This window comes from Antennarius striatus, chromosome 22 (genome assembly GCF_040054535.1).
Source record: "Antennarius striatus isolate MH-2024 chromosome 22, ASM4005453v1, whole genome shotgun sequence".
Classification (NCBI taxonomy): domain Eukaryota; kingdom Metazoa; phylum Chordata; class Actinopteri; order Lophiiformes; family Antennariidae; genus Antennarius; species Antennarius striatus.
The window spans coordinates 14,137,974-14,152,838 of record NC_090797.1 but is presented as its reverse complement, the minus strand read 5'-3'; the positions used below and the strand labels follow the sequence as shown (position 1 = coordinate 14,152,838).

Sequence of the window (14,865 nt, the reverse complement as noted above, 5' to 3'; positions counted from 1 at the left end):
ATAGGTATCAAAAGTCTAAGACTACAAACAAGTATTGATAATATCTTTCATTTACCTTCTGATCAGTCTGTCACCACTCCCACCCCCTCTCAGCATTCACCATTTGTTTATTAATGAGGACTTTAACACAAACTCTACTAGAAAACACTGGATTCTTTTGATCGATTGTCCTCGCCTTGTTGTACACAAATTCGCGGGTTCAGCTTGTAATAAAATAATATTTTGTTTTTCATTGGACGAGAGGTCATGACCCGAGTGCATATTTAATGTTAGGGAGTGTTCAGGTCAGTTCGGCTATTTCCGTTGGCATGCGGAAATAACCCTAACCCTAACCCTAACCCAGAGACGGAATATATTACCAGAACAAACAAACAACAGTCCATCGATTCACACATGACAACCTTACTGGTCTAAATAAATGAACTCAAAAATACAGAATGAGAACAAGTCTATTTTCAATACTTTTTTCTCAGCAGTATTAGAAACATTTACTTCTCAGTCTAATTGGTGTGGGTGTTTATGCAGTGTTTGTAGGTGAAGGTGACGTCTAAGTCTACAAGCATTGTAACTACAATCTGACAGTCTATGTTGCTCTCTTTTGGATCACTCTTGATGACATTAAATTGATGAGCCATTTGATCATAAATGAAAGAAGACCACAAAAATGAATTTGTTGACTGATTCATTTTTCTCACAGCAGGAATGTTCTGGGTTTGATTCCTTTCTGTGTGGAGTTTGTTTGTATGTTGCCCCTGTGTCTACGTGGGTTCTCTCCTGGTTTTCTGGCTTCTTCCCATCCACCTCAAAAAATGCAATTTCGATAAACTGATCGATCCAAATTGTCCATGAGTCTTAGTGTGCGTGGCCCCGCGATGACCCAGCCTCTGGCCCATAGCCAGGCGGGATGGGCTCCAACAGACCCCCAAGGTGGATATCTGTCATTGATCCACCTATCCCCAGCAGCCCTGTGTTTCACCTGCTCCTTTTATTCTCATATCAGAGACTTGTTGGTGGAATCAGCCTTGTGGGAGAGTTTGTGTGGTGGAATCCGTTTTATATTTTCCAGACTGAATGGATTTTAAGTCTCTCACACCAAGGCTAGATTTTCTCCTTCAGAAAAACTGTTCACATTTATATGTTGGAAGATTTCAACTGAGAAAAAAAATTTGACTGAAAAAGGAAAGATTGAAATGCTGTAAAAACTACAGGAACTGGTTAGTGTATGATTACTATTTCGATGAACATGCGGTCACAATGACACCTATAAACGTGGTTTCACGTTATTTTAGAGACGCAATTTCAACCACTGAATGAAAAAGAGGTCTTATATAATTGTCAACAAAAATAGTGTCTGCTGCTGAATTTATAGGAAACTATCTATGCTCTCATCAGAAACAAACATGACATGCATAGTCAATCACTCATAATATCAATTTTCTATTAGTATTCCATAACTACTCATTGTGCATTTCACATTCTGAAAGAAAATTCAATGTTTCTTTTTCAATGTAGAAAAAAATCAATTTTCAAGCACTAAAGGGAAGTCTTCAATTGAGAAGTCTTTAACTAAACTAGATTTGACTATTTTGCTGTATTAGTCATATGAAAAGATGAATATCCTCTCCGTGTATCCTGTAGCAAAAAGATGTGAGACTCATTTCAGTAATTGTAAATTCTACAAGAGGAACAAGACAGCATAGCATACAAAGCATGTAGTTACCATTAATTGCAGTGTTGCAGATTTGAATCTTTAGTCAACATATTCAGATATCAATGGAAAATTTTTTTTCAGAATCAGCTGATTTGAATGCTGATGCATTTTTGTAATCATGAAACTTAATTCAAGTTTAACAGGGCTTAATGTGTTATTCGAGAAACCTCCACAAATGCTAACATTCATCTTCTCTTTTGATTGGTCATGACAAATTAGCTGTTCTTAACAACTATGAAAAATGGATCCTGTCTGCCACAATGTCAAGTTTCATTCACTAAGAACAATAAACCAACGCTTAACGTGTCATGGCTGACAGGAAGCTGAGGCCAAGCAGCTCCTCCAGTGACAGGAGGGATAATTACCTGGAAAAAGCTTCTACAAGCTTGCCAGGGCAGACTGTCTTTCCAGAATTCACACCATTAACAGAATCAGGGAAAATCAGGGGAAAAAAAGACAAAATAATAAACTCAAATACTAAAAAAAAAACAACTAAACCAAACAAAACAAAGAACCTGGACTTAAAAAAGAGCCATAAAACAATACAAATTAATGTGGTCCTTGTGAGACTAAATGTAAGTTAAGGCAGTAATAACGTCTTCTGTCGTGTGTAAATAAAACATTATGAGAACAGGATAGTTCAGGTTAAATATCATCACTGTTCTTCTGAACATCAATCTAGAAAGTACCTCCCTCTAGGCCTTTTATGATTTTATTATGTGATATTTCTCAAAATATCTTTCCAGACAAATTCAGCAGTCCACCAGCATTTCTGAACCAATAATCTGACAGGTCAAGATGTCTGAGGATGAAAATAATAACAACAATGATAATAATAATAACCTCTGCCAGGGAACAGAGTAATAAATTTAAGAAAACACATATTTTAGAGTTTGACTGGAAAACTAAAGTTTGATAAGCTTTACAAATAAAAGCTGATTGATTGATTGATTGATAAGGTAAAGAAACAGTATGTGACGCACGAAGCAATGACTATTAGCAGTACAAAACAAAAAAACGTTTGTAGGTGCTGAAAATTCAACAGACAATTATTATGAACTGAATTACAGTATTCAAATTTACTGTCACTGCACAATACTAGTACAGAACAATTGAAAAAAGTTTGACACATAAAGATACGAATAACCATTCAGGTGCATATGAATTAAAAATACACATGGAAGCATTTGGACAATATAGAAAATTATTACAGTGTAATTCAGTAAAGCAAATATTTGTAATGAGTAAAGCCAAGAAATTAAATATTACATGGCTTAAGAATTTATGGTAGTCTTCATGGAATAAAGACATACACAGGCTATAAAGAAAGCCTGAGTCTACCACAATTAAAATCAGACATACTGTATGTACATTAATGAGTTTATCAGAAAGAGGGATTTGCAAAACACTCAATTACTGACCTACATATGCACATATGGTGACATTTAGTGTGAAACATTTAGTGTGTCTCCAGAGTTTATTCATTTTTCCATGTGGAACAGCAACTTTAAATAATTATTGAAATCTCCCAACATGCTGGCAGGATCTAATGTTAAAGGTACCACATTATATTCTCTTTAATTTATTTCACACAGCTGTCAAACGTACAAATACACTGTATTCCAAATGTATCGCCCAAAACCGTTACGTGGTTGTGAATTTCAGCAGTATAAATGTATCTCAAGTGGAATCTACTGAGAACACTCCGTTTCAGGCCTGCACCATTAAACACTAATGAGTTCCATCTGTCAACGCCTGAGCATGGGCTAATGTTTACTGTGGATGTATTGCTATGGCTTGGTATTACGCTGGGGACACACTGAATGCAAACACACACACACACACACACACACACACACACACACACACACACACACACACACACACACACACACACACACACACACACACACACACACACACATACATTCACACAGAAACACAGCTGAGGGGCAGAAGCGCTTATGGATCCCCACTTCATTAACATGAAACTTCAAACGCCATTGGAGAGCATATACTGTATACCAACAAGCAAATAAATCAATATGGATAATCAAATGCAAATAAGGTTGCAAAAAAATTACAATGACAAACGCTGCTTTTCTCCAGATCAAAACTCATACAGAATATAGACAGGTTACCACATTTGCTTTGTCAAATTGCAACCGGTTTGGTTTAAGGAATAAATCCATCTTCACATGGTTCACCTGATCAAACCAAAGCATCAATTGGAAAAAAAAAGCAAAAAAACCCCCAAAACAGTGTTTTTTGTCAGATACAGTTAGACTTACTGTTCATTTACAACAAAGATGCAGTTGTCTTGGGAAGGGATGCTCGACACTGGGTGCTTACAGGTTACCTTTCGCTCATTGTGACTGGAAAAGAAAGTGAGAAAGACAGCATGAAATCATTCCAGCAAACCAAAAAAGTTTAGATTATAGATGAAAGGTTTAAAGCGCAGAACTGTTGACTGTCACCTTTTAGAATAGTGTTATTTGGGCTGAAAACATGATGATAACAAGCGACAGAGGTTTGTGAAGCATACAGAGATAATGTTCACTACAATGAGATACCTGTGTAGAGTCTACACTGTAGAAAACTTTTCAACATTTTTCTGGAATGGTGGCATTAAAACAAAAAACTGAACCACAGACACAAAAAACTTTGTAAACATATATATATATATATATATATATATATATATATATATCCATAATTCCATTGAAAAACTTCAACTTTCATATAATGTAGATTTGGGGCTCATTATTTAAACAATTTCAAGTATTTATTTGTTTTACATAAGATGGGCTTCCAGGTCATAAAACCCATTAAAAAATAAAAAAAAAATAGAATCCTGTGAAGAAATCACCAGTTTTTGCTGAAAAAAAGGAATTACATCAAAGAACTACATCAAATCAATCAAAATACAATATGCCAATCTTCAGCACTTGGTTGGGAATCCCTTTGCCTTAATGACTTTCTTGATGCACTGTTCTATTGAGGCAAACAGCCTGTGGCATAGACCTGGAGTAATCTGGAAGCCCAGATTTCCTTGATGCTGTGAGCTCTTTTTTGTTTTGGGGTCTATTTGGGTAATTTTCCTCTTGCTAATACCCCATAGAGGGCGATACGGTGGTGCAGTGGGTGGCGATGTTGCAGCACAGCAAGGTGGTTCCCGGTTCGAGTTCCCCTCTGTGCATGTTCTCCCTATGTCTGCGTGAGTTCTTTCCAGGTTCTCCGGCTTCCTCCCACCTCCAAAAACATGCAGTTCAGGTGGATTGAGCTTTCCGAATTGACCGTAGGTGTGAGTGTGAGCGTGTGAGTGTTTGTCTCTTTGTCTACATGTGGCTCTGTGAAGCACTGGTGTCGAGCCCAGAGTGTCCCCTACTTCACACCCCCAGTCAGCTGAGATAGGCTCCAGCTCCCTGTGACCCGCAAAGAAACAGGTTTGACGATGAATGAATAATACCTCATAGATTCTCAAGAAGGTTTAGGTCTGACAAGTTGGCTGGCCAGTCAAGCACTGTGATGGCATGCTCATCAAACATTTTGCCCTTTCACTAGATATTGATATGCTGTGTCACAGCACTCTGAACAGCCAGCCTCCTTAGCTATGAAGGTTAGTGACTTACTCATCCTATGGAGGGTATCAATGATGGCACCTCCACTGCCAGTTCACATTCTGATTTTTTTTTGCCTGAGATGGAACCAAACACTCTCCAGTCCCCAGCCCAAGACATAGTGGACTGAGCTTCCCCGGCAGTAGCTTGGTATGAAACCAAAGAGATTTTAATGCTGAAGGCTATACCTTACGCTACTGTTTTTTCTGAATCAAGTTGTTTCTTCTTAGATCAATAAAAACAGCAAGCCCTTCTCGACAGTGGGATAACCTGAAGGTGCGAAATTATCTCCTTTAACTGTCATGAAAAACAATGTAGCCGCAAGATTGCACAAGCCAGTGTCTTATTGCGCTGGTCCCAAGCCCAGATAAACACAAAGTATCCAGGAGAGGAATGCAGAAGGACAGATGGTGGTTGACTTAGCAAAAAGCATGGAAACGGCCATAGTGAATACTTTCTTCCAGAAGAGGCAGGAACATAGGGTGACCTATAAGAGTGGCAGTAGGAGCACACAGGTAGATTACATCTTGTGTATACGGTGCAATCTGAATATTGATCAGTGACTGCAAAGTAGTGGTAGGTGAGAGTGTAGCCAAACAGCATAGGATGGTGGTGTGTAGGATGACTCTGGTGGTGAGGAAGATCAAGAGGGCAAAGGCAGAGCAGAAGACGAAATGGTGGAAGCTGAAAAAGGAAGAGTGTTGCATGACTTTTAGGAGGGAGTTAAGACAGGCTCTGGGTGGTCAGGAGGTGCTTCCAGATGACTGGACAACTACAGCTAATGTGATCAGGGAGACAGGTAGGAGAGTACTTGGTGTGTCATCTGGAAGGAAAGTAGATAAGGAGACTTGGTGGTGGAATGAGGAGGTACAGGAGTGCATACAGAGAAAGAGGTTAGCTAAGAAGAAGTGGGACACTGAGAGGACTGAGGAGAGTAGACAGGAGTACAGGGAGATGCAGCGTAAGGTGAAGGTAGAGCTAGCAAAGGCCAAACAAGAAGCTTATGATGACTTGTATGCTAGGTTGGACAGTAAGGAGGGAGAGACTGATCTATACCGGTTGGCAAGACAGAGAGACAGAGATGGGAAGGACGTGCAGCAGGTTAGGGTGATTAAGGATAGGGATGGAAGTCTATTGACAGGTGCCAGTAGTGTGATGGGAAGATGGAAAGAGTACTTTGAAGAGTTGATGAACGTGGAAAATGAGAGAGCACAAAGACTAGAAGAGGTGACTGTTGTGGACCAGGATGTAGCAAAGATTAGTCAGGATGAAGTGAGGAGGGCATTGAAGAGGATGAAGAGTGGAAAGGCAGTTGGTCCTGATGATATACCTGTAGAGGTATGGAAGTGTCTAGGAGAGGTGGCAGTAGAGTTTCTGACTGGGTTGTTCAACAGGATCTTAGATAGTGAGAAGATGCTTGAGGAATGGAGGAGTAGTGTGCTGGTGCCCATTTTTAAGAACAAGGGAGATGTGCAGAGTTGTGGCAACTACAGAGGAATAAAGCTGATGAGCCATACAATGAAGTTATGGGAGAGAGTAGTGGAAGCTAGACTAAGGGCAGAAGTGAGCATTTGTGAGCAGCAGTATGGTTTCATGCCAAAAAAGAGTACCACAGATGCAGTATTTGCTCTGAGGATGTTGATAGAGAAGTACAGAGAAGGCCAGAGGGAGCTGCATTGTGTTTTTGTAGATCTAGAGAAAGCTTATGACAGGGTGCCCAGAGAGGAACTGTGGTATTGTATGAGGAAGTCTGGAGTGGCAGATTAGTATGTTAGAGCAGTGCAGGACATGTATGAGGACTGTAAGACAGTGGTGAGGTGTGCTGTAGGTGTGACAGAGGAGTTCAAGGTGGAGGTGGGACTGCATCAGGGATCAGCTCTGAGCCCCTTCTTGTTCGCTATGGTGATGGACAGGCTGACAGACGAGGTTAGACAGGAATCGCCATGGACTATGATGTTTGCAGATGACATTGTGATCTGCGGTGAGAGCAGGGAACAGGTGGAGGAGAAGCTCGAGAGGTGGAGGTTTGTCCTGGAAAGGAGAGGAATGAAGGTTAGCCGCAGTAAGACAGAGTACATGTGTGTGAATGAGAGGGACCCAAGTGGAAGAGTGAGGCTACAGGGAGAAGAGATCAAGAAGGTGGAGGATTTTAAGTACTTAAGCTCAACAGTCCAGAGCAATGGAGAGTGTGGAAAAGAGGTGAAGAAGCGTGTACAGGCAGGATGGTACGGGTGGAGGAAAGTGTCAGGTGTGATGTGTGATAGAAGAGTATCAGCTAAAATGAAAGGAAAGGTGTACAAAACTGTGGTGAGACCAGCGATGTTGTTTGGTCTAGAGACAGTCACTGAAGAAAAGACAGGAGAAAGAGCTGGAGGTAGCAGAGATGAAGATGCTGAGGTTCTCTCTGGTAGTGACCAGGAAGGATAGGATCAGGAATGAGTACATCAGAGGGACAGCACATGTTAGAGGTTTTGGAGATAAAGTCAGAGAGGCCAGACTGAGATGGTTTGGACATGTCCAGAGGAGAGATAGTGAATATATTGGTAGAAGGATGCTGAGTTTTGAACCGCCAGGCAGGAGACCTAGAGGAAGACCAAAGAGGAGGTTTATGGATGTAATGAGGGAAGACATGAAGATAGTTGGTGTGAGTGAAGAGGATTCAAAGGACAGGGCTAGATGGAGGAAATTGATTCGCTGTGGCGACCCCTGAAGGGAAAAGCCGAAAGGAAAAGAAGAAGAAGAAGACTGCAAAGTAGTGGTAGGCGAGTGTTACCAAACAGCATAGGATGGTGTCGTGTAGGATGACTCTGGTGGTGAGGAAGATGAAGAGGTTAAAGGCAGAGCAGAGGATGAAGTGTGGAAGCTGAAAAAGGAAGAGTGTTTCATGACTTTTAGGAAGGAGATGCAGTGTAAGGTGAAATTAGAGGTAGCAAAGATCAAACAAGGGGCTTATGATGACTTGTATGCTAGGTTGGACAGTAAGGAGGGAGAGACTGATCCAAACAGGTTGGCAAAACAGAGACAAAGATGGAAAGGACGTGCAGCAGGTTAGGGTGATTAAGGATAGGGATGGAAGTCTATTGACAGGTGCCAGTAGTTTGATGGGAAAATGGAAAACGTACTTTGAAGAGTTGATGAACAAGGAAAATGAGAGAGAACAAAGACTAGAAGAGGTGACTGTTGAGGACCAGGAAGTAACAAAGATTAGTCGGGATGAAGTGAGGAGGGCATTGAAGAGGATGAAGAGTGGAAAGGCAGTCGGTTCTGATGATATACCTGTAGAATTTTGGAAGCGCCTAGGAGAGGTGGCAGTAGAGTTTCTGACTGGGTTGTTCAACAGGATCTTAGATAGTGAGAAGATGCCTGAGGAATGGAGGAGAAGTGTGCTGGTGCCCATTTTTAAGAACAAGGGAGATGTGCAGAGTTGTGGCAACTACAGAGGAATAAAGCTGATGAGCCATACAATCAAGTTATGAGAAAGAGTAATTGAAGCTAGACTAAGGGCAGAAGTGGGCATTTGTGAGCAGCAGTATGGTTTCATACCCAAAAAGTGAGAAGTACAGAGAAGGCCAGACAGAGCTGCATTGTGTTTTTGTAGATCTGGAGAAAGCTTATGACAGGGTGCCCAGAGAGGAAATGTGGTATTGTATGAGGAAGACTGTGAGGCAGAGAAGTATGTGAGAGCTCTCACATACTTCTCTGCCTCACAGTGGTGAGGTGCGCTGTAGGTGTTGACGGAGGAGTTCAACGTGGAGGTGGGACTGCATCAGGGATCAGCTCTGAGCCCCTTCTTGTTCGCTATGGTGATGGACAGGCTGAAAGACGAGGTTAGATAGGAATCTCCATGGACTATGATGTTTGCAGATGACATTGTGATCTGCAGTGAGAGCAGGGCAAAGGTGGAGGAGAAGCTAGAGAGGTGGAGGTTTGTCCTGCAAAGGAGAGGAACGAAGGTTAGCCGCAGTAAGACAGAGTACATGTGTGTGAATGAGAGGGACCCAAGTGGAAGAGTGAGGTTACAGGGAGAAGAGATCAAGAAGGTGGAGGATCCAGAGCAATAGAGAGTGTGGAAAAGACGTGAAGAAGCATGTACAGGCGGGATTAAAAGATTAACAGGACAAGCAGTGATTCTGGGAATTTAGCCACATCGGCTTTGGTAAGTTCTGTGTTTATTTTCATTCGTTTTCACCATGTCATGTTTATCTTTCTCTGGCGGAGAGCTAACGTTAAAACAAAGTTGTTAACAAAGAAATGCTCCGTCACGCAAATAATTCACACAAATGTGTGTGATTTGAGATTTAAGGAGCTTTGTTGTGTTGTGGCCTGTTATACAGGTCAGGTTTTTTTCTTTGGATTGGTCTGCCATGTGCAGGCTTTCACATCACAGACAGGATTCAAGATGGCGAGCCAGACCTGGACCTTCGACTCCATCCCTTCGTAAGTTGCTGCAGAGAGGTAGGAGTATTGGAGTAGTATGTGAACTGAACTGAACTGGGACCAAATTGAACTTTTTTTGGACTGAATGAAAACTTCATTGGAGTCTTCATTGAACTGAATATTTGATTTCACTGTTGGACTTTAAACTGTGGTCCATTTTGATTCATTTGAGTTTAGGTAAGTAATTGCTTACCGGTAAAAGAAAAAGTTAACTTAGGAAAAAGCAGGAATCCTAAAATAGGTGCAATCTAATTAAATTAGATTAAATTAAATTAGCTTCATTAAAATAATTTATATGAACTAAAGAACTAAACTAAAAGGTGAAATATTTATGTTTATTATTATTAACCTGCAGGGTATTTGGTTATGTGTACTGTGTTTTATATGTGTGTTCTAATCAGTAAAAATTGCCGGCCTTTTCTATTCTAAACAACGGTCTCTGGTGTATTTATTATTGCTCCCCACTCCTTAGAACCTGGAACTGGTGCAGTAGCAGTTAGTGGTGTGAATCAATCACCTAATGGCAATGTAACGTGTCTTCGTTCTGTGTAGGAAATCCAGAATCTTTGTATGTCTATGGGGAGAATTTAGTCCTCTATTATCAAATGACAAAATAGTATGATTTTCTAATTTCTCTGTCCTTATATTTCCATTAACCTACTATTGTGAGTTAGGGGAAAAGTCCTGAGCTATTTTTTTCCATCCCCCACCTTTCAACCCCTTGTAACATTTATAGGTGTCAACTGGCAAAGTCGCTGAACACCAACCGATTCTCTCTAAACTAAAAGTTAGAATATGTCGATGCAGTTCCCACAGACAATTATATCAGACAAAAAAGTGTTCGGTTGAACCTAAATAAGTGCAAACACTTACATCTCCAGAAGAATCCTCAACCTACGAACACAAATGTCACACTGCTCGGAATGGGTTACAGCGGAAAGGGAATTACAGTAGTTGTACATGGTGGTGCAGTTGTTTATATCTACAAATGCTCATAAGTTGGATGTTTGTATGTTGGGGATTAACTGTATGACATTGCAAGACTTTCTAGACAGCTCTCTGTATAATAACATTCTCCAGACAGATCAACACCTAATAACATCACATGAAGCACCCGAAAAATGTAAACAAGCTCCATAAACATTGTGGACATGTTCAACTAAAGTAATCCAAAGTTGGAGTGACTTTTGTGGTTTGACCTCTATAAAGTGATCCCTCGTTCCTCGCAGGTAACGCATTCCAGGATCCACACATTAACGAATCCTGCGATAGAGCGACAAACTATTTATTTTATTATTTACGGTAATTTAAACGTTTAGGAACCCTCCCCATACTAATATTAAACCACCTTCTATCTGTGTTACCTTTTCCCAAAGGAAAAGGTAACTGTTTGTGACACTTTTGTAACTGTTTAAAGCACTTTTGTGTCTCACAAAGTCCGAGACTCACATAATGTACAGTGGTACCTCTACTTATGAAATTAATTGGTTCCGGAAGAAATTACGTAAGTAGAAAATTACGTAAGTAGAGACGCGTTTTCCATGCAAATGCCCTAATCCGTTCCAAGTCCACAAAAATTCCGACGTAAATGTTTTATAAAGCATAAAAATGCATCAAAACATGTGACAAATACATGTTACGATTAGATTATTACACAATAAATGAGTTGTGCATAATGTAAAAAGCAAAGAATAGAGTAAAGAATAATAATGACGGTCATTTCCCTTTTAACAGCTGTCCCCATTGTTTTCGCCCTCTTTGGTTCATGCGCTCTTGTCTCACGATGCTGAACAACAGAATGAATTCCAGTCCTCCTTTAGAACTTCTCCAACCACCCACGCAATGCCTTAAACTTCCTTTTGTTTTAATAACGTGTCGATTATAGATTTTTAGCCATATTCTTTGGCGAGATCAACCAAACGCATCCCTTTTTCATGCTCTTCTATTATCTCGTGCTTTGTTTGTATGGACAAAAAAATTATTCTCTTCGTCTTTTCTTTTCCTCTTTTCTCCGTCACTTTCTTGGGGTCCATAGCAAATACGTACTGACAAAGTTGTTAAATTTGTGCAAAACTATCAGACTACCTTACGGGTCGAGTGCCGAATGCCGAGATGCTCCATAAGCACCGTTCTAGTTCCACACAGAGGTGGAGTGGCATCCCTCTTAGCCAATGGGATGCCAGGAAGATACGTAATAGGTAATAGCCAATGGCAGAGCAGCTATGAGAATGTTGCGTTCAGGAGCCTGTGGGAAATTTGAGTATCAGCTGATACTGTTTTTTTATTTGAGTATCAGCCAATACTGTTTTTTTTACATTACGTAAGTCGAAATTTCTTTCGTAAGTGGAGGTCATATTTTCCTGCTGAGAAATTTCGTAAGTAGAAAATTTCATAAGTAGAGACATTCGTAAGTAGAGGTATCACTGTATTCGAATATTACAAAGGATTTCAATAAGTAAAAAGTGAAGCTTTTGAAAAGTATGTTCATGACTATGTATTCAATATTTAGTCAGGTCTCCTTTTCCAATATTAATTCAAGGCAGCTTGGCCTTGAAGAAATCAGCCTGTGGCGCTGCAGAGGTGTTCTGTAAGCCCAACCTGATCTGATAGCGACCTTCAACTCATCTGTGTTCTCATCTTCCTCTTGATAATGACCGTCATAATTTCCCTTGGGTTCAGATCAGGTGACTTGGTATGGCTAATCAAGCACAATAATTCCATGGTCAGCAAATCAGTAGTTAAACACAAGGGGCTGATGTAAATACTGTAAAATAAATGAGCATCTTCATCAGCATCAAAGCTTATAGCAGCAGGGAGCTTTCTGTTAGACTGCCTTTATTTTAGACTTTTGGACAAAATACAGGGGCTCATCAATCACTTACTGTGTACAATTCACATTGCACTTCCTGCAGACTCTGGGACCTTGACTTCCAAATGAAATGCAAACTTTGCTTTCACCTGACAGGGTGACTTTGGACTTTCATATAGTAACGGTAACATTTTAAGCCCATGCAGCTGCAAGTTAACAAAAGCCAGATTTTTGGCTGAGTTGTGTGGACATGGTCACGCATCAGCAGTCAGCCATTATAACTCCAGTTCTATCTCAGAACTTTCTCAGCTGTATGACACACACACACACACACACACACACACACACACACACACACACACACACACACACACACACACACACACACACACACACACACACACACACACACACACACACACACACACACCAATATTTAAAGAAAATACATTTGATCTATTCTGGAAGGCCTACCTATTTAGTAGATTTGATAATAAATGTGACAGCATGATATTCAGGAAGGTTAGACCAATATCCACACAATAGAGATAGAGCGGAAAGCTCCAATTTATGAATAATGCAATAAATAAACTGGAGAAAATATCCAAGTTTATTTATTTATTTAGTTGCAGACCGAGACTGTGAGGACATACGCTCAGCATCCAATGGCAAAATTTCACAAACCATACAATGAAGTTATAGCCATACAATGAAGTTATGGGAGAGAGTAGTGGAAGCTAGACTAAGGGCAGAAGTGAACATTTGTGAGCAGCAGTACGGTTTCATGCCAAAAAAGAGTACTACAGATCCAGTATTTGCTTTGAGGATGTTGATAGAGAAGTACAGAGAAGGCCAGAGGGAGCTGCACTGTGTTTTTGTAGATCTGGAGAAAGCTTATGACAGGGTGCCCAGAGAGGAACTGTGGTATTGTATGAGGAAGTCTGGAGTGGCAGAGAAGTATGTTACAGCAGTGCAGGACATGTATGAGGACTGTAAGACAGTGGTATGGTGTGCTGTAGGTGTGACAGAGGAGTTCAACGTGGAGGTGGGACTGCATCAGGGATCAGCTCTAAGCCCCTTCTTGTTCGCTATGGCGATGGACAGGCTGACCGACGAGGTTAGACAGGAATCTCCATGGACTATGATGTTTGCAGATGACATTGTGATCTGTAGTGAGCGCAGGGAACAGGTGGAGGAGAAGCTAGAGAGGTGGAGGTTTGTCCTGGAAAGGAGTGGAGTGAAGGTTAGCCGCAGTAAGACAGAGTACATGTGTGTGAATGAGAGGGACCCAAGTGGAAGAGTGAGGTTACAGGGAGAAGAGATCAAGAAGGTGGAGGATTTTAAGTACTTGGGGTCAACAGTCCAGAGCAATGGAGAGTGTGGAAAAGAGGTGAAGAAGCGTGTACAGGCAGGATGGAACGGGTGGAGGAAAGTGTCAGGTGTGATGTGTGATAGAAGAGTTTCAGCTAAAATGAAAGGAAAGTGTGAAAGAAACTGTGGTGAGACCAGCGATGTTGTTTGGTCTAGAGACAGTGTCACTGAGGAAAAGACAGGAGACAGAGCTGGAGGCAGCAGAGATGAGATGCTGAGGTTCTCTCTGGTAGTGACCAGGAAGGATAGGATCAGGAATGAGTACATCAGAGGGACAGCACATGTTAGAGGTTATGGAGATAAAGTCAGAGAGGCCAGACTGAGATGGTTTGGACATGTCCAGAGGAGAGATAGTGAACATATTGGTAGAAGGATGCTGAGTTTTGAACTGCCTGGCAGGAGGCCTAGAGGAAGACCAAAGAGGAGGTTGATGGATGTAATGAGGGAAGACATGAAGGTAGTTGGTGTGAGAGAAGAGGATTCAAAGGACAGGGCTAGATGGAGGAAATTGATTCGCTGTGGCGACCCCTGAAGGGAAAAGCCGAAAGGAAAAGAAGAGATACACAGCAGCTCATAAAGACATACAGTAGACACCTCAGACACAAGAGCTGATACCATCTTAAAGGTTAAAGAACCTTTCAATAAATTATTATTATTAGTGTTCACATGCATATTGGCATGCAAATGATGGTGAGAAGTAGAGTGGCAGGCAACTCCCACCTGTGGTGCACAAGTGAGCAACTTGTAAGCGGACGGTGCCTTGCTTAAGGGCACCTGAAAGGGCAGCTCAAACACACCTGCTTAAGGCATCAAATATTAGACTATCAGGTCCTGTTGTAAAACAGAACAGGAAGTAAGGTAAAATCTAAAATGACTATCTCATACTGCCATCTTTTATAGTTGCTCTCACATCCTCC

General features: G+C 41.0%; 1 protein-coding gene across 3 annotated transcripts in view; it reads right to left on the bottom strand.

The window, feature by feature from the left end:
* Positions 1-14,865, bottom strand: part of LOC137589000 (pleckstrin homology domain-containing family A member 5-like) — an 88,728-nt gene that overhangs the window by 51,550 nt on the left and 22,313 nt on the right. For all 3 annotated transcript variants that reach the window (XM_068306348.1, XM_068306347.1, XM_068306350.1), the window contains exon 4: positions 4,003-4,086. In XM_068306348.1, the coding sequence (XP_068162449.1) occupies positions 4,003-4,086 (84 nt within the window). The remainder of the gene's footprint in view (positions 1-4,002; positions 4,087-14,865) is intronic.